This window comes from Chrysemys picta, chromosome 9 (genome assembly GCF_011386835.1).
Source record: "Chrysemys picta bellii isolate R12L10 chromosome 9, ASM1138683v2, whole genome shotgun sequence".
Classification (NCBI taxonomy): Eukaryota; Metazoa; Chordata; order Testudines; family Emydidae; genus Chrysemys; species Chrysemys picta.
In genome coordinates this window covers 64,060,955-64,080,526 of record NC_088799.1, presented here as the reverse complement: position 1 = coordinate 64,080,526, position 19,572 = coordinate 64,060,955, and the positions used below count along the sequence as shown (strand labels likewise).

The window sequence follows — 19,572 nt, the reverse complement described above, 5'->3', positions numbered from 1 at the left end:
TATTTAAATTGTTGTGTTCCCTATATCACTTTCTGGTGATAGGGAGATTTCTCTTGGGACAATAAGAAGGCTCTGTGCATGGGTTGATATTAAGGTGACCAGATAGCACGTGTGAAGAATTGGGACAGGGGGTGGGGAGTAATTAGCGCCTATATAAGAAAAAGCTCCAAATATCGGGACTGTCCCTATAAAATTGGGACATCTTGTCACCCTAGTTGATGTTGCACCATTTAATTCACCCCATGCAACTAAGAGTTTTTGCTTGAGTCTTGAAGTAATTGGGCAAAATTGCACTGTTAATTAGAACTTGCAAGCTTGTTGAAGCCTATAGGGTAGCACTCATTAACTGATAGCAGAATTGGCTCCTCTAATTGAACCTGGTCAGTTCTATTTAGAAATGATGTCTCCTTCTCTTTCATCTCAGTTTCATGTCATCTGATATTACCAATTCTAGACACCAATGGCCAAGGAAAATTACGAACAGGGTTTCAGCTCCCTGTGAATGGATGGACAGAATATTCATTATCCTCTCCCAAAAGTGCTCTCATATTTATACATTCTTACTGTATTTATTGGAAGCAAGACTAGTAGAAATTCTTATCTGCTTTGTTTCTTATCTACTTTGTTTCTTGTCCAAGTATCTATGAAAATTGGAAATAGAATTATGACATCACGGGTACCAAAGAAGTATAACCAGGCTGAGAGGGAAAGTGATTTTTATTCCAGACTATTTAAAACTTTGTTTTAATGTCACATCTATTAAATACAAATGCCCTGCCACAGCTTAAGAAAGAGTCTCTTTGGTAGAGAGCACTGCCTCTTCGGAGAAGGTTTGAACGTGTTATGGTTGATCTCTTCTCAGGGATAGCTGTGCAATACAGAGCTTGAGCCCAGTGGGTGTGGAATTCTGAGTAAAGGGCTGTATTCTGCTCTGTTACCCCAGTATAAATCCATTGACTTCAGTGGAGTTACTGTGGATTTACACCAGTATATCTGAGAACAGAATTTGGCTCACAATGAGGTTCAGACCTTATTTTAGTAAGTACTAACTTTAGGAAGAGGTTAGCTAGATTCTATTTCAAAACTTCTGCAATTTTGCATACCTGTTTCAAGTGATGGGGGCAAAAAGCTGAATGTTTTACATTTATAAATAAAGCCCTCTGCCTATTGTAGAGACCCTGAGAGCGTCAGTAACTTCCTTCCTGGCTGAGATGATATTTCAGAGACGTTCATTTGGACTATGAGGTCAGTAACAAGGGGCTCTCCTCCCGCACTATCTCTGTTGCAGCCACATGTACAGATTCTTAAGAGACATGAAGTCACGGAGGAGCTGCTGGTCTGTCCTGCTGTTCCTCGGTAAGTACGGGAAGGGGAGAGAGCTGAAAATGCCTCATTGGAAATGTCCTAACTTGAACTTGACAAATAGGCTCTGCATCGTTTCTAAATTATAATCCGCACTTACATAGTTTCACATCATGTGAGGAAAAGGGAACTGGTTGGTACTGTCTAAAAAGGTTTTCTGTTTGTATTTGATTTAATTGAATAGCCTGTAATGGTTTGATTATATTAATCAGTTCAGCCTTGGGGACACAGTGAGAATGCAAGGTGCAGCATTTGATAAGGTTTTATTGTAAAAGCCTCTTTTCTGAATGGGTTAATTTGCTGTTAACTATTACAACATACCTTACCTTATTTCCCTGTAGATTAGTATGAACGCTGTTTGAACCCCTCTGATTTCTGTTGGTTTGGAGCTCACACACTGTGGGCTGGGTTAACGGCATTTGTCAGAGATCTGTAAAACACACATTTATTGAGAGGATGAAGTTTGATTAACTTGAACTTCCAAGGAGAAGCCCCCACTCCTTCCCTCCAGCACCTCCTAGCCCAGGCTCTTCTTTCTACCTTTTGATGTCTTTGGAAGGGAGTGATCCATTCCCCACTAACCTAGTCCTAAGCGACCTCCTCCATCTCCCTGGTGGGGTCTTCAGGGTGTAACCAAGGGGTCTCTGCACCAAGCAAAGTCCTTGGGACCAGCTATTACATCTCCAAGTCCTTAAAGTGTCTTCTGAGAGGCAGGATTCAGCTGCCTTTCTCCCTCCCTCTTTCTCTCAGTGCAGCTGCCAAGAGAGTAACCCATCAACCCTTATTCTTTTTATTAAATGAGTAAAAACTAAACATTTTTGAGAGCGCTTTGGGTTATTTTAAGAAAGCCTATTTCCCAAAATGATGAAACCACATTTCTTGCTATTACAGTCATGGCCTGCCCATTGTTGGTTCATTTGTTGCAACCCTGGAATCAACTTTATTCTGAGAGATTTCATGGGACCAACCCTCTCCTCACATGCACATACACAATTTCCACCAACTTCAGTTGGAGCAGCCCCAGGTGTCTCCGGGATATGAGCATAACCCTGGAGATTTATTATTCAGCATGAACCAAGGTTACTGCCTTCTCCTCACATGCAGATTTCATTGTGTCCAAATTTGCATCACAGTGTACTGCTGGAAAGTGCTGTTCTTGGAGCTACAATATTGACAATATAACCATGATTATATTGGAATATAATAAAACATGACACATGCAGCTAGAGTTTACCTCAGTGTGCCTAGTTTTGGTGTAGTTTTTAACACTGCATATTTTGCTGTCTTTAACAATAGCATTAGGTTATTATTTTCCTACAGACACTATGAATTATTATAAGGGGGAAGTTTTCTCTGGTGCCAGGTTCAGGTGATTTGATGATCTCTTTCGGTATGTTTTCTGCAGGTTTCTCCCACACTCTTCTCATTGACATTCCTCAGGATTCAGTCAATGGAACTGTCGGTCATTCTGTCCTTCTGCCTGTCTCCTATAGGCTCCAGGGGCCATTTCCCTCTCGTCTGTCCATTCAGTGGAATTTCAGTAACAACCCTAATCTATTCACCACCTACACAGTGACTAACTGCTCTGTCAGTCCTGAGGGGATTCCCACCCGCTGCTCTGGACATAGTTATACACGTCCCGAATACGAAGGCCGGACTGTAGTTTTCCCTGAAAATGCTTCTCTGCTTCTTCAGAACCTGCAGCTCAATGACAGCGGAGTCTACAGCGTCGCCTTCAAAGTACCACAGCAAACCAGACACATCACATTAACTGTATCTGAATCTCACCTGAACCGTGGAAATGCAGAGGGTGGTATGTATGTAACTTACAATGCACACAGCACTTAGGAAGTCTGTCCCTCCATTGGTAACAGTGACAAGTAGTTCCCTCCAATGTGCATCATTTTGTGCTTATATACATTAAACCACATCTACTATATCGTTACCCAAGCGTCTAATTTAGCTAAATCTTTCTTCAGTTCTTTAGTCTTCTCTAATTGTGACTAAACTAAATATCTTGTATCGTCTGCTAATTTGGCCACTCACTTCACAGTTCACTCCCTTCTCTAAATCATTAATACATAAACATCGGTCCTGGTGTGGATCCTTCAGGCACTACCCAAGCAGATGCCATCTTTCTGCCTTGAATGTTTGGAGTGTGCCTAGTATATATTTCAGGTTTTGGACACTTCCATTAATAATATTAACCATCTATACTACATACTGAAGAGTTGTGCTTGCACTTTCTTTATTTTATTTTTTAACCAGTTTCCAATATATGGCAGAACTTTATCTCTCACCCCTTCATTATTTAATTGCCATAATAGTCTCCTGTGAAGGACTTTACAAAGGATTTTGGAAACTACAAGTGAATAATAGCAAATATTATTTTACTGAGGTCCTGGAAGAATTCTAGCAGAGTCGAGAGGCAAATGTTCCTTCCCAGATGCCAAACTGACTGGTTTCTACCAGATCATGTTAATTGTATCAAAGGTAATTTCATCATAGAGCTGGTGCTGCCTCAGTTTCCCCTTACTAATTAGGGTAGTAACAGTGTAGTGTAGTCCTTTGGCCAAACCCCAAAGATCCTTCCTGACTGTAATAAAAGCAAGAGTCCAAACAAACAAAACTGAGTTACTTCCAGCACTCTGTGATGGAGACTCATAAACAGCTATTGATCTCTTCAGGTTTCCTCCAGTCTCTAGTTTTCTAGCCCAAAACAAACCTTTCTCAAGTTGCTTTACCAAATCCCTCTAGTCCCCCCCTCCAAGTTTTTCCTAAACCCTTATTGGGCCTTTACTTGGAGAAACCAATAACAGGTTTTATTTCCTTCAGGTAGAGACAATCACAATAGAGCCTGATTCTTCCCTGGTCTCTCTCTTACTAGAGCAAAAGAAGCTATTTTATATTCCTGCCCCTTTATCCAGCATACATTGCTGCCCGGTCTACTATTCTCAATCCCTTTGGATTGAGAAGTCCCAGGATGCCTCAGTCTTGGGATCAGGGACCAGGAATTGAGAACCAGAACTGGAACAGGGCTAAAGTTGGACCTTGAACCCCTTTCATAGGACCAGCTCACCTGATGGCATTCATCTAGGTGTCTTATAACATTATCATAGAATCATAGAATATCAGGATTGGAAGGGACCTCAGGAGATCATCTAGTCCACCCCCCTGCTCAAAGCAGGACCAATCCCCATACAGATTTTTGTCCCAGATCCCTAAATGGCCCCCTCAAGGATTGAACTCACAACCCTGGTTTTAGCAGGCCAATGCTCAAACCACTGAGCTATCCCTCCACCTCATTCTATAGTTATCAATTCCAATATAGTTATAACATTCTATAGTTATCAATTCCATCCGCTTACCTGATACTGAAGTAAGGCTCATTTAACTGTAATTTACAGGATCTGTATTGCATCTTTTAAAATAGGTACAAAATTGGCTATCTTCTTTTCCTCTGTAGTAGTATGGTTTAATGGGATAACGTGATTTTAGTCAAATAAACAGCGTGCCATCGCTGGTAGATAGTATCAATGGCCAATGAGGGTCTGGCTGGAGAATCTTGCCTGCATGCTCGGGGTTCTACTGATCGCCATATTTGGGGTCGGGAAGGAATTTTCCTCCAGGGTAGATTGGCAGAGGCTCTGGAGGTTTTTCGCCTTCCTCCACAGCATGGGGGTCACTAGCTGGAGGATTCTCTGCTACTTGAAGTCTTTAAACCACAGGATTTGGGGACTTCAACAGCAGAGTCAGGGGAAAGGGGTTGGGACAGCTTTTGTGGCCTGCATCATAGAATCATAGAATCATAGAATATCAGAGTTGGAAGGGACCTCAAGAGGTCATCTAGTCCAACCCCCTGCTCAAAGCAGGACCAATTCCCCGCTAAATCATCCCAGCCAGGGCTTTGTCAAGCCGGGCCTTAAAAACCTCCAAGGAAGGAGACTCCACCACCTCCCTAGGTAACGCATTCCAGTGTTTCACCACCCTCCTAGTGAAATAGTTTTTCCTGATATCCAACCTGGACTTCCCCCACCGCAACTTGAGACCATTGCTCCTTGTTCTGTCATCTGCCACCACTGAGAACAGCCGAGCTCCATCCTCTTTGGAACCCCCCTTCAGGTAGTTGAAGGCTGCTATCATGCGGGAGGTCAGACTAGATGACCATAATGGTCCCTTCTGACCTTAAAGTCTATGAGTCTATGAGTCTATAATAATATTTAGCATTTATTAATAAATACATTAATAAATACTTTCCATAGCTCAATATCTCATTTAATAATACAATTAGTTGGCTTTAATCATATGATTTTTAGTAGCTCAGCTAAAGATCTTTTAGATCTTTTAGAACTCTTGGATGAACGCTAATCAGTCCTGATGACTTTTTTCCTCTTTATCTTATCAATGTGTTCCAGCATCTCTTTTGACACCTCAATCTTTGACAGTACTTCTATTTTATTACCTGAAAAGAGTGCAGGTGAAATCCTGTCCCCATTGACTTCAGTGGGACCAGGATAGGTATCTCCCCAACATACACTGTGGGGAAGACTGATGCAAAGTAGTCATCTAGGCCAAAAGTTTCAAGAGTGTTTTCACTAATTTTGGATGCCTTCATTTTGGGTGCCCAAACTGGGAATTCTTAGGGCCTGATTATCAGGGGTACTGAGTATCCACAATTTGCAATTTCAAGTGCCCGTGAGAATTAGGTCTTAAGCAGTGTTGCCAACCCTTGTGATTTTATTGCAAATCTCATGATATCTGGTGCTTATCTGAAAGCTCCAGCTCCTGGAGTCATGTGAGGATCTCAGCTTTACTTTAAACAAAGAAATTTCTTTCACCCATACTTGTGGAGAATACTTCAAGAGATGAATCCTAAAGGATCAAAAGCCAGAAGGGAAATAAAGATTTCAAATCTATTTTTTTAAATCTCATCATTTTAAAGCCAATTTCGTTATTTTTTTTCTGGCCTGAGTCATGAATTGAACACTTGGGGTTGGTAATAGTGTTTAAAGTCTCACAAATAGGGATCCCAAAAACTGAAATGCCCACAATCAGAAGACACTTTGAAAATCTAGGTCTGAGCTTTTCTACAATATCCTTAGGCTAGTATCTGATTTTCTCAGTCTTCATACACCAAACACACTTACATAATTTGGTGCAGTTTCTTTTTATGACTTTGGCTAATTGTTCATCATATTCCTTTTTAATCCCCCCTCATTTCTACTTTACAATTTATCAGCTTTAGCTCCTGGTCCTTTTGACTTGTTTCGCTTGGATTGGACTTTTGAAGTACACCATTCCTGCTTGAATATTCACTGATTCCCTGACACTTGACCATTTTTTCTTGACTTTCATTTTCCTTGTTTTATTTATTGGTATAGATGCCTCTCTTATTTGATTAGCCTCTGGGCTGATTCTAGGGCTTTTAAACTCTTCACATTTATCTTTAATTACTTTCTAATTGGCATCCTCTTTTTTTTTTAAATCCCCCTTTCTAAAGTTTAGTGTGACAGGGCTAGTTTTTGATATTTTCCCCTCCCACATGGATGTTGAACTCAATTATATTTTAAGTATTATTATATTACACAGTTGCTCAACTATCGCTACTTCTGAAACTAGCTCCAGTGTCTCAATTGAGACTCAAGTGAGAATAGCCTCTCCTCTTGTGCGTCGTAGAACTAGCTACTCCAAGAAGTAATGTTATGTGGCATTGAGAAATTGCTTCTGCAAACTGTGTCTCAACGTGTCATTTGCTTAGATGATATGCAGTTTGCCGAAGTGGCATCTTTGATCTACTTTGTTGATCTGCCAATTGCTATCATTAACGTGGTTGGAAGGCCAGTAGTATAATCCTTTCATTTGGGATTCATAGCCAGGCACGTGTTACCAAATACTTCTATCCCCTCAGAAATGCTATTTCTTTAGATTCTACTGGAATCTTTTAGGTACAGGGCTACTGCTCCCACCTTCATAATCAAATGCATCCGAAGAAGTGGGCTGTAGTCCACGAAAGCTTATGCTCTAATAAATTTGTTAGTCTCTAAGGTGCCACAAGTACTCCTGTTCTTTTTGCGGATACAGACTAACACGGCTGCTACTCTGAAACCTGACATAATCAAATCTGTTCTTCCTGTATAGTATATTCCCATGTATTACAGTATCCCTTTGGTTGTAGTCATCCCACTGTGTTTCTGGGAACACTACTAGGTCTTTTCCCATTGTTTTAGAGTGTTCTCCTCCAACAAAGTAGCCTGAAATTTTATATATTAAACATAGGATTAATCAAGGTAGATTCTGAATCTACTCACACAGCTAATCGCACCCAAGGTATTATCACCGTAGAGGTGAACATCAGGAAGGGACTGACCACACCCTTATCCTGTTCCAACTCTCTCCTCCTCCAGGCTGATATCAGAATTTTACCACAATCCCATTAGAGGAAAGGTGCAACCATACAAACCCCCATTCTTAGAATTCATGGATCTAGAGGATTTCCACTGCTTCCGGTTGGAGAGGTGATTGTCTGTGGGACTGTCTACACTCTAAGTGAAGGTGTGATTGTAGCATGGGCAAACATACCTGTGATATCTTTAATCTATCCAGCAGGGGTACTAACAGTGTACATGTGTGGCGGCACAGGATAGTAACTTGATTGTGTACTCAGAATCCTCGGTGGGTTTGTGCCACCATGTCCTCACCATTATTGTTACACATGCTACTCGATTAAAACTAGCATGGGTATGCCTAACTGTGCTATAATCACACCTTCTCTTGCAGTGTAGACATACCCTATGAGCCCAGTCTGTCAATGGTCTGGTCAAACACTAAACTACCTTCTATTGACACATTGGTCCTAAATGTCCCTATCCTCTCAATTACCCGCACAGATTGTCATGGCTTACTAATAAACAGTGACCAATGAAATGTGAGAACAGGAGGCTTGATCACCAGTGGTGGAAGATCCACATGGAATTTGATCAACTCTGATGTAAGGAATATGTGATCCTAGACCATGATTGGGAAGGAAACAGGGACCTTTCTTCTCTAAAGCAATAGCACCTGGCAAATTTTGGCCAAAAGAACAGTTCTAGACAATGACCATCTATCCAGACTGCCTTGTGTCTACCATAGACCTGAGCATCTGCTGCTGTGAGGAGGTCCCCTCATATTTTGCAGGGAAAACTGCACATATCCTAGACAGCCTCTCACCCCTTGAGTTTTTACCTTGAATTTTGCGTTCAAATGAAACATCAATTCAAAATCATCACATTTCATTTGGTTTCGCATCAGAGCCATGTGGAATTTTGCATGATTTCAGGGCAAAGCCATAAGTCAGCCTAGGTTTTCTGGAAAGGTATATGCACCTTCTGAGGACCCAAGTCTGAGTTTCCAGGTTGTAACAAAATCCAAAAATAGCTGAGTTTTGTGCGGTTTCAAATTTCATTACAAACATTTTGCACAGTGACAATACTGAATCAAACTGATTAGTACTGAATGTAAATCTTTTTCTGCTCAGTATGATTTCAAAAGGCTTTTAAACTTTAAAAGATAAATTCATCTTCTTTTGATAAAACTGGATGTAGGTCCAGACTGCAAAATTTTAATCTGGATCCCAACTTCCCCAATATTTGAAGTTGTTTGGATTTGGGTTTTTGGTTTGGCCCACTATTTGGAGAGCACCCAACATTTGGGGGTATTCGTATGTATGGTTTAGTTTCAGGCTCATCTCTAGATAAAAGTGAAGTAAGTCTAAGGCTAGCTGGAAGGTTCTCCTTCTCAGACCATGTCTACGCTACAAAGTTAAGTCAAGGTAACTTACTTCAGCGTACAGCCACTGCAGTAATGACATCACTTGTGCGTGTCTACACTTTGCTTCTTGTGTTGGCAGTGCACATCCTCACCAGGAGCACTTATATCAATAGTGTCAGTGTGGGGCATTGTGGGATGGCTCCTTAAAGCCAGTAACAGTCGATGTAAGTAACTCAGTGTCTACACTGACACTGCATCAATCTAATTACGTTGACTTTGACGCTATGCCTCTCATGGAGGTGGAGTTATTAAGTCAGTATAGTGGGGTAGTTACGTCAGCAAGAGTGAAATTTGAGTGTAGACACTTCAATAGTTACGTCAATATAAGCTGCCTTGTGTTGACCTTACCTAACTCTAGTGTAGAGTTAGACCAGGCATCAGTTTTGTTTTTGCAACAAGTAAAAACCGAAATAAAACATAGAAGCAAAAATCAAAAATAGTGTGTGGCTGTTACACAACAATGGGAAGTAAATATATGGAATCCAGACAATATGTAATAATAATCTTCTCTGAGGCACAATAATGCTCAAGAACGCCTCCTCACTTCCTGTATCATATTGCTTTGTGCCATTCATTAATGCAGACTTGCTTGTGCCAGCTAAGGTCAAAGTTCTATTCTTAGTTCTCAAAACTTTCACTGATCAAGTTGAAAATTTCAAGGTGTGGTGTCTGATCAAAGGTTACTTGTTTTGGAACGACTGAGCAAAAATAGTTCAGCAATTTTGAAAATGGAAAAATATATTTTCTTCGTGATTAAAAGTTTCTTACAGCCTACTTTTAATAGCTCTGGTGCCAAAAAAGTTAGGGATAGAAAGCTGAAATTGGCAGGGAGCTAGTGCTCATTGAGGACAAATGCTTTTAAACATGCCAGTGAACATTGGGTTTAATTCATTGGAGTTATAGTCCTTTGGAAATTACATTTGGTGCATGTATAGAATGAACAGCATGATTTTTAGCACTGTTTGGCAGTCATCTGAATAAAGGAAAGATGCACTACTATACTCAGGGAATGACACAGAGCGCTAGGGTCTGATTCTCCAAGCATGTGCTGTGAAGTGCTTACTGCTCTGAACTTCCACTTAGAGCTGGATGAACGTCTTCAGACAAATAGTTTTTTAATCAAAAATGATATTTGCGTCGACCAAGAACTATTTGTAAATTTGATATGAATTTGCTGAATAGTTTCAGCCAGTTTCTGCTGGGGGGGGGCAGAGGAGGAGGCTAAATTCACAAAACAGCTGGAGGAGGAGGAGTTGCTACTGCTTACCTTATAACCTTTAGCCCAGTAGTTAGGGCACTCACTTGAGACATGGGAGACCCAAGCTTGAATCCTTGTTTTAGACCACAGATGTGAATGAAGATCTTCCCTCTCTCTGGAGAGGCCCTGACTTCCAGGCTACAGACTAGTCTGGGATGACACTCTCTTCTGTAACAGCTTTGTGTTAAATACTTGTATGGTCTCTGGACCAGAAAGCAAGAGAGAGAATGACTCTCGTACTCACCTGGAAGGGGGGTGACACGAGTTCAAGTCTCTGCTCCAATGAATAGTCAATACAGAGTCTAACAGCTTCAGCAGCGGGGTTTGAGACCCTCACCCCAGAATAGCCAATAGCCTGGTGGTTAGGGCACTCAGTTAGGGGGGAACTGTTAGGTTCAAATCCTTGCTCCAAAGTGGGGATATGAACTTGAGTCTCTGCCGTCCTAAGTGAGTGCCTTCACCACTGGGCTTGAAGTCCTAAGGTGAGCAGCTTTTTCTTACCCATAAACTGAGAAATCAATTATTTGCTCAGCTGAATCCCTCTGCCTGTGTCTCCTAAGCATGCAGTGAATGAGGCAGAGCTCTGCGGAAGCCCTTGTGTCACTCAGTGCACATCTTTCAAGGTGTAGTGGGAGCAAGGGCTCCACAGCTGCATAGTCATCCAGGTAGCAAGTGCTGAGAGAAACTTATGCCAATGGTTCTCAACCAGGGTACACAGAGGTCTTCCAGGGGGTACATCAACTCGTCTAGCTATATGCCTAGTTTTATAACAGGCTACAGAAAAAGCACTAGCAAGGTCAGTACAAATTAAAATTTCATGCAATGATTGTTTATACTGCTCCATATATTTTACACTGAAATATAAGTACAATATTTATGTCTGATTTTGTAAGCAAGTTGTTTTTAAGTGAGGTAAGACTTGGGGGTACACAAGACTAATCAGACTCCTGAAAGGGGTACAGTAGTCTGGAAAGGTTGAAAACCACTGACTTATACTGTCCGAGCACTGCTGCCTGAGTTCAGCACAATCCTGTAACTTACCAAGACCGTCTCTGAAAAATATACATTAGCCATTATAGTTATTTCCTTATAAAATACTCTGACAACTTGTTTTCTTGTATATGTCAGGAACAAGAAAAGAAACTAATCAACATCCAGACCTTCTCCTTGGACTTCAGATCACTGGAGGCTTCAGTTTCCTCCTGCTCTTTCTGTTGCTGTTCTTCTGCTGCAGATGGCATAAGGGTGAGTGGTTTGCTCATACACCTCACTCACTGCTGTTGGTGCTTCAGATTCTTCAAAATTACTTTTTAATGAACAAATCCAAGTGACCCTGACTAGCTTCTGGGAAGTCCATGTGCTGCCCTGCCAGCCAGAGTGAAGCCCTCCCATGAACCATGCCCTGAAATGTGCAGGATGCTCCTGATCCATTATGAAACCATGTGGAAGTTGTCACAAGACAACTAAAGGGACTTGGATTTATTTAGGGTTCTCTGACACAGTGTCAGGATAGAGACTCACAGCATGACTCCATGTTGTGACTCAAGATGCAAACTTTTGCGTGTTTGTAGCTCAGTATCAGGGCACTGCAACAATATATTGTCCCATATCACAACTAATCATAGGTGATGTCTCTAGTGCAATATGGAGTCTTTGAGGTTGGAGGGATGGAAAGTTGTGAGCAACACTTTAGGACCTCGCTCAAAAGGAAATGGCACAGGGAGACACCAGTATTTTGGAGGGATATGTACCTAAAATACTATAGTTAGTTCAAATGATTAAACCTAAAGGCCTGATTCTCCTCTCACTTATACCAGTGGAAATCAGGAGAAATGCCACTGAAGTCATTGTGGACATACAAAATTGGTGTTAGTGAGGAGAGAATCAGCCCCACACTCTTTAGATACCTTCCAATGGATCTTTCAAGAATGTGAGGTTAATTATTTGCAAATAACTTTTGCTCCCAGAACACGCACACAGAGAAATCTCTAACTCAAAGGCAAAAATCCATTTCTCTTTGTGTCACTGATGGATGTCTTTGGTTTCAAAAGCACAGTGCTACTATTGATTACAAGAATTAACAGATCTTCATAGATGCAAGTGATTTAACTGAATGTCCACTGTCCCTGTAAAATATTAACTATTCAAATAACTTTCACAGGTGCAATTCAGCAGAGGAGGACAAAAATCATAAAGCAAAAAGAAGAGGTACTGTAAAACATAATAAAACACGGGGATCTGGTCTCCACACATAATATGGAGATATACCTATCTCTTAGAACTAAAAGGGACCTTGAAAGGTCATTGAGTCCAGTCCCCTGCCTTCACAGCAGGAAGCAAATTTGGGAGAATATTTAAAAAAAGCAAATTTTGAACAAACAAATATAAGCATTAACACCAGAAACCTGGTTCTATAAGTGACATGATCCATGTATCCAATCAAGAATTTTGAATACTTGTAACAAGCTGTTTGCAAACAATCTGCACACCCAGAATTACTTCCCAACAATATACATCATTCACAGGACATAATAGAAAAAGACAATTTCTAAAATGATTAAAGCTGAAATATATGCTCTAAAACTAACTACGGTGATTAGTAATAAATATAGGTTGCATTAGTGAGATATTTCAACTTTTTATGTGCTTAAATGATCAGCTGTACATTTTTATTTAGATTTTGGGGAATAACAAAAACAGCTAAATATGCAAATACATAATCATACGTCTGTAAATGTGAAATTCAAATTCAACAAAACTCTGAAATGATGACAAAATGGGGTACAATAACTCCTCACCGCTGCAGCTTCCTCTGCTGCTCTTCTAATGCAGTATCAGCCCCAGTGCAGTCCGCTAGCCTGACTCTTCCATGTTGCCAGCTGCTTTTACATGACTGTTGGCTCTTCCTTGCAATGAATGTGATCAGCAGCCACCTCTCCATGGTATTGATAACAACATTTTGGGACTCTGAGCTAACGTTATGACAACAAAGCTCATTACAGAGATTGAAACACCAAGAACTGAGCAAATGCAGTTCAAATTTACTAACCATAGTAAATGAAAACTGCATCATTCCCTGCAAGATACTAGACTCTGACCCCAATGGACTGCAAAGGGAGCTGTGGCCTTTGATTTGCCCCTTTCGATGAGTCATTCTTAGCCTGTTTCCACAACTACAGAAGAAGCTTATTTGGATGTTCTCCTTTATGATCATTCAAATCCCCTCTTCTTGTTGTTCTATCCATCCCTCTCCTACACACAGAAACCTCTGACCATTCTGCATACAAGCAGAACTATTTTCATTTTGGGTATCCACAGATTATCTCATTAGCAAAAATTAGATAATTGCACTCTGCCTCTTTCACTTATCTTCTGCCTCTCTCTCCTATCTATCGAGGAATTTACATCATTGCATATATCACTCCTGAGCTGTGCTCATTGCTACTGGAAATTATAGAGCTATTTTTTAATTAAGCTGGGAGAGAGAGAGAGAGAGACAAATGATAGGCTGCTGTCAGGATGTCCCTAACTAGTAATGCCTATTTTCCGTACAGTACTAACTGGGATATGATTCTGCAACCCTTGTGCACAATGGCCAGACTGGGGAAATAGGTGGTTTAAAGCATCTTAAACACCACTTACCATTTAGTGTAGACTGGGGGGGGAGGGATAGCTCAGTGGTTTGAGCATTGGTCTGCTAAACCCAGGGTTGTGAGTTCAATCCTTGAGGGGGCCATTTAAGAAAAAATTTTTAATATTTCACTAGGAGGGTGGTGAAACACTGGAATGCGTTACCTAGGGAGGTGGTGGAGTCTCCTTCCTTGGAGGTTTTTAAGGCCCGGCTTGACAAAGCCCTGGCTGGGATGATTTAGCTGGGAATTGGTCCTGCTTTGAGCAGGGGGTTGGACTAGATGACCTCTTGAGGTCCCTTCCAACTCTGATATTCTATGATTCTATGATTCTAACACATTTAAAACACTAGTGGGAAGCTAATGGTTGACCATGAACACAAAGCATATTTTTAAATATGCTAAACCCTGTTTACATTAACATGTTGGTTAACACATTCTAAACCATGACCTGTTTTCCTAGTCTTGACATGCCCATTGACTAGTACTTACAACATCTGCAAGCCTCATACTGTATTGTATGATGTGAGTGCTGAGACATAGGAGGATTGACATCGACCATTAGCACTCCTCCCTCCCCCAGACATGGTGGCAGATACTGGAGGGTGGGCCTTTGGGGAAGAGGAGCACTTGAGTTTTGTGCAGGCTATTAAAACCTGGCTGCTGAAACTGTGGGTTTTGTGGCCCTGGAGGCCTCATCAGCAAACCCTGCAGCCTTCTCCTCCCAGCTGGCTGGCCAGAGCGAGCATGAGCCCACAGGGGCTGAGCTCTGACATTGCTCCAAAATCATTAACTGGTTTATTTCAGCATTTCTCTGAGTGAGCAAAAGTAAATTCACTGGAGAAGGACACAGATATGAATGGGAATTAGCATTTGTAAAAGGGAAGGAGAGTTGTTAATCTGAGATGGAGGTCAAATCTGTTCCTAATGGTGGTGATCATAGATTATTATTTAGTATTTCTATCATGGTAGCACCTATTGGCTATCCAGGCCAGGGCCCCATTTGCCAGGCAGTTTGTAAAAACTCCCTATTAGCTCTCTCAGCATTACAGGAGTTCTCCTTCTCAGTCTTTCTGACTCTGAACATGTTCCTCTGCAGGGACGTTCTTGCAGCCCTGACATTGGTCGTTCTGGGTGGTTATTTCCCCTTGCTGAGGGTCAGCGTGGTTTCATCATTTTCTTTCAGCAATAGCAAGGATTGCTATAGCTCTGCAAGGTGTGGTTTTCTGTGCTTCTTCTACATAAACTGGTGATGCCTGTCTTTGCAAGACTAAGTTGTCTGCTGCTGGGGATGGAGGAACCAACTCACTTTAAAACCAAAGTTACGTGAATGTCCACGTACATGCTAAACACAAACTTGTATAAAGCTGAGATCAGTGTGGATACTGGGTCCCCCATATGTCACCACCTCTATCTCCCAGCTCTCTCTGTCTGTCCTTCCCTCTTCTCATTCCTTACCTCCCACTAAGCCCTGCATGGCTGACTCTCATCCTTCCCACTACTACCCCTTTCCTCCCTGTGACACTCACTACAAACAAAAGCTCAGACTGTTCCACTGACCCACGTACAAACAGGCCCATGACTAGAGCTGTGTGAACGGCTCAACATGAGTCACAAATGAGCTTAATCTCAGTCCTGACCTCAGACTGCCTCAGCCAATCAGCACTGCTCTGTTCTAATTGTGGTAGCTTCTGTGAACTCTCCATAAAAGGCTTTTTGCAAATATTTACCTCTCTCTGGATATTTGTGTTCTGCACCGATCTGCTATGCAAGGCATGACCCGAGTTTGGGTCAGGTCTTTAGGGATAGGTCCATGGGGAAAGCACATGGGAGAAAGATCATGTTATTTCTACCATGTGATTTGAGCAATGTCCCTGATTGGCTGAGCCTGTTTTCCATATATTGATTGGTCCAGGGCCCCAGATCACAGTACTTTTGCAGTATGTCACAATGTCAGTCTTGGCCTCTGTAAACTTAATTTGTCCCTTATTTTATTGTTTTCAATTGCAGTCAGTAGTTCCCGGCCCAACTTTAAGCTCAAGGGAGGAGGATGGAGAAGGAACAGCTGCTGAACCAATTGTTGCTCCTTAATGTTATGTGATAAAGAAATATAAATAAATAACTATATAGTAGATATATAAATATAAAAAGAAAATTCTTTTTAATCAAGACTGATCCCCAAGAACAAGTTTCTTAACTCAGTGTTGGGGGGGGGGGGGTTGTTTTTGTTTATCTAGGTCCCAAACCATGAGGAATCTCACATGGAAAGTTTGTTACCAATGACGGTATCAACAATTTATGCAAGGATTGGAGAAGATGCTGGGCAGAGGCAGCGCAGATCAGAGTCACAGACTGAATATGCCTTTTTAAGCTTCTCTTAACAGCAGCTGTAACCCCAATGTGCACAGTTGGTTTTAGGCATGATCAGCACATGCAGTTACTCTGGGAGCCACACAGTTCAAGAGCTCTGCTGTAAATAATCAAATTATCCTATTTAATGGGAACAGTACATAATGGCAATATTGTTTAGATGGTTTTTCCAGACTTCCAAGCTTTTCAGAAGAGTGTATTTTACACATGTAAATAGATGATGGATTAAATCCAAAGTGTCTTTGTGAACTCAGGACTCATCTGTTTTAGGTGCAGCTTGAGGCACTGAAGCCTGTAGATTATCATTATTGACTCTTCGTACTGGGGTAGAGCCTGGAGGCCCCAGTCAGGGATCAGGATACCATTGTGCCAAGCAGTGTACACACACAACCTAAAGATGGTTCCAGCCCCAAAGCGTGTGGGACATCTTAAGCACTAATATGGGTTCCACTGACAGGTACCCTATGTGTCCCTGCTCCACTAGCTCTCTGGGTGGATAGGATATATAGTATGTGTTGCATTTGGAGCCACCAGGTGGTATCCAGAATAAGAAACTTACTGTACCTAGTTCTAGGCTCTGCTGTCATCTATGTGCTCTGTGAAGATCCTAGAATGAGCTGCTCTTTATTCATTCTAAAGTTATTTTGAAAACACTGAGTGAAGATAAAAAGAACTGGGTGAGTGGGGTTTGGAATTGCTACTTATCTGGGGAAGGAAGGATCTTCCTTTTGCAACTGTTTAAATTTTTCATTTGGCAGGAAGCTAATGTCCATGAGCTCCCTGTAATTTGGGATTATTTTTAAAGTAAGTTTCTTTCCCTTTCACTGTGAAGATACCCTTCGTACATTAAACCAATATAACCTGATTGCTAGTTCTGAATATTTGTTATTTATTTTTCCTGGCATCACAGCCTCTTCATGGTTCATTCTCTAGCCAAAAAGACCTGGCTTTGGGGATCCATGAAAATTGTGGCAACAGAACCCTCCATTTTGGTTCAACCCACATGGAAATATTTTGGTTGAAGTTACCCAAAACATTTTGGTGAGTCAGTTCAAAATAAAAATGTGTTTCCCTGTTGTGGCTTATTGTGTTATGGGAGTCATAGTTCGGGTGCCCATTTTCTTCTATGGGCTGAGCTCCCTGGTCAGGGCCAGCTCTAGGCACCAGCATTCCAAGCCCTGTCCCTGGTCACACTACCTCTCCCATGAGGCAACAGTCTTCCCAGTCACTGAATGCTGTGGTGCATCGTGGGAATCAGATGGCAGCAGGTATATCATGGAGATGTAGTCCAACCAGGGAGTCTGGCCCATCAGGGAGGTTGGGGGCATCGGGCAGCCTGAATTACAGCTCCAATGAAACAATGAAGCACAATGCACCACAATAGGGGAAGTGACTGAAACGAAGGAGTGGGTGGGTGAGATTCTGTGGTCTGCATTGTGCAGCAGGTCAGACTAGATGATCATAATGGTCCCTTCTGACCCTAAAGTCTATGATTCTATGAAGTGTTTTCAGTCAGTTGAGCAAAGCAAAAGGAAATGTTTCAATTTGGGAATCTTGAAATATTTTCTTTCAATTGACAATGTCAAAATGGAAAAAAAAATTCATTCTGCACAAACTTTCGATGTTTCAAGATTGGGACTACTTTCCTGGGGTGCAGAAAATTCTGATCTTTGCCCAGCTTTACAGATAAATGTATGGCTCTGGAAAGTTTAAGGAGAGTGCCCTCCTGTGTGTCCACAATGTATATGATTGTAAACAGGATTATTTCACACAGCCAGATTTTCTGAAGTGTTCAATAATTTTTTGTTTGTCCCTCCATTTCTGAGACGCCTGGTGCCTAATTTTCAGATATACTGAGGATCTGCAATGCCCACTGACCTTAATTGTATGTACATATCTGAGGATTGTGTCCTACCTTGGCAGTAGGATGGAGTAGATGATGTGCTGTGTCTTTTCCAGCCCTGTTACTATGAACTGATATATTATATACTGATTAAAGACAGTCAAAAAATGTTCCATCTGATCTTTTTCTGTCAACAGATGCTGATTCAACAAAAACATTTTACAGGATTGTATTGATTTTGCTGCAGGTTTCAATAGAAAATTAGTAAAACACTGTATTTCTATAAGGTCAAAAGGGCTAGTTTTAATAAGGCTGAAATGTTTCATTTAGACTTTATAAATTATAACATTATATAATATAATGTACATTTTTTACCTGTTTTTGACCCAAATGGTTTGCCAATTTGCAGGGTCTTGAGGGTTTTTCTGGTAGGAGGAGAAATTGATGATAAAGTCAGGTGTTTATTTGATGCAATCCTTTTTATTGCAAACAATGTACCAAGTCCTGTTTCCCTGAACACAGCAGGAATAAAACAACAGTGGATGGTTTCTTTGCTCATGGTTCCAAGACTCTTTCAGCCAGCACTCTGCCCAAAAGCTCTCTGAGCTTGTTCTCAGGGTCATGTTGCCAGGGTTTCTCTGGGGCTTTTTTGCTCCTTCTCAGAATGCTTCCAATTCCATTGTGTTTTTGTTCCTTCTCTCTCTTTGGCTATATCTACACTAGAGAGTTTACAGCTGTACCTCTGCAGCTCCGCCGCTGTAAGGTCTCCCACGTAGCTGCTGTCTGTAGATGGGAAAGAGTTTTCCCATCGGCATAATTAAACCACTCACAATGAGCGGTGGTGCTATGTCGGTGGGAGATGAATGGGCCAGTTAACACCTTTTGTCTCTGCCCTCTTTTTAATAATGCCACAACTTGTCTCTGGCAAACATAGCACTTTTTCCTTCCAAATATGGAGCTCTGTGGCAACACAGCACATGGGTATAGTGAGAGAGATTGTCAGACTGTGTCCTTATTAAGGCAAAAGTCACATTTAGGGCAGATTTTGTGAACACCAGCTGTCTGCTCCTTGCCTATATTCAACCACTACACCCACTCCAGAACTGCCCCAGAACTGCCAGATGTTAATCCCCTTTGAAGCAGAGCTAATCTTAACTCTGCATTAAGAAAGTTTTTGGGCAGAGAATTGAATATATATTTATATTTCTAGGTTAAAAGCAGAAGAAAGAGTGTAACCCCCTCTCCAAAAAGCCAGCAACATATTTCATGCATCTTAAAGAAGCAACAAAGGTCACAAATTA

General features: G+C 41.4%; 1 protein-coding gene across 1 annotated transcript; it reads left to right on the top strand.

Annotated features, from left to right (window-relative positions):
• Window positions 1-1,109: 1,109 nt before the first annotated feature.
• On the top strand, window positions 1,110-18,032 carry LOC135973391 (uncharacterized). Its single transcript, XM_065556420.1, has 5 exons — window positions 1,110-1,356; window positions 2,768-3,175; window positions 11,558-11,674; window positions 12,591-12,637; window positions 16,296-18,032. The coding sequence occupies exons 1-5, from the start codon at window positions 1,293-1,295 to the stop codon at window positions 16,437-16,439; spliced, it is 780 nt and encodes a 259-aa protein (XP_065412492.1). The 5' UTR covers window positions 1,110-1,292; the 3' UTR covers window positions 16,440-18,032.
• Window positions 18,033-19,572: the final 1,540 nt, after the last annotated feature.

What these genes read in the sequence shown, in the direction of transcription:
- LOC135973391 (XM_065556420.1), top strand. Translation starts at nt 1,293, where the DNA reads ATGTACAGATTCTTAAGAGACATGAAGTCACGGAGGAGCTGCTGGTCT. An exon ending in GTCTGTCCTGCTGTTCCTCG is followed by an intron (nt 1,357 to 2,767) that starts GTAAGTACGGGA and finishes TGTTTTCTGCAG; the next exon opens with GTTTCTCCCACACTCTTCTC. An exon ending in CTGCTGCAGATGGCATAAGG is followed by an intron (nt 11,675 to 12,590) that starts GTGAGTGGTTTG and finishes TAACTTTCACAG; the next exon opens with GTGCAATTCAGCAGAGGAGG.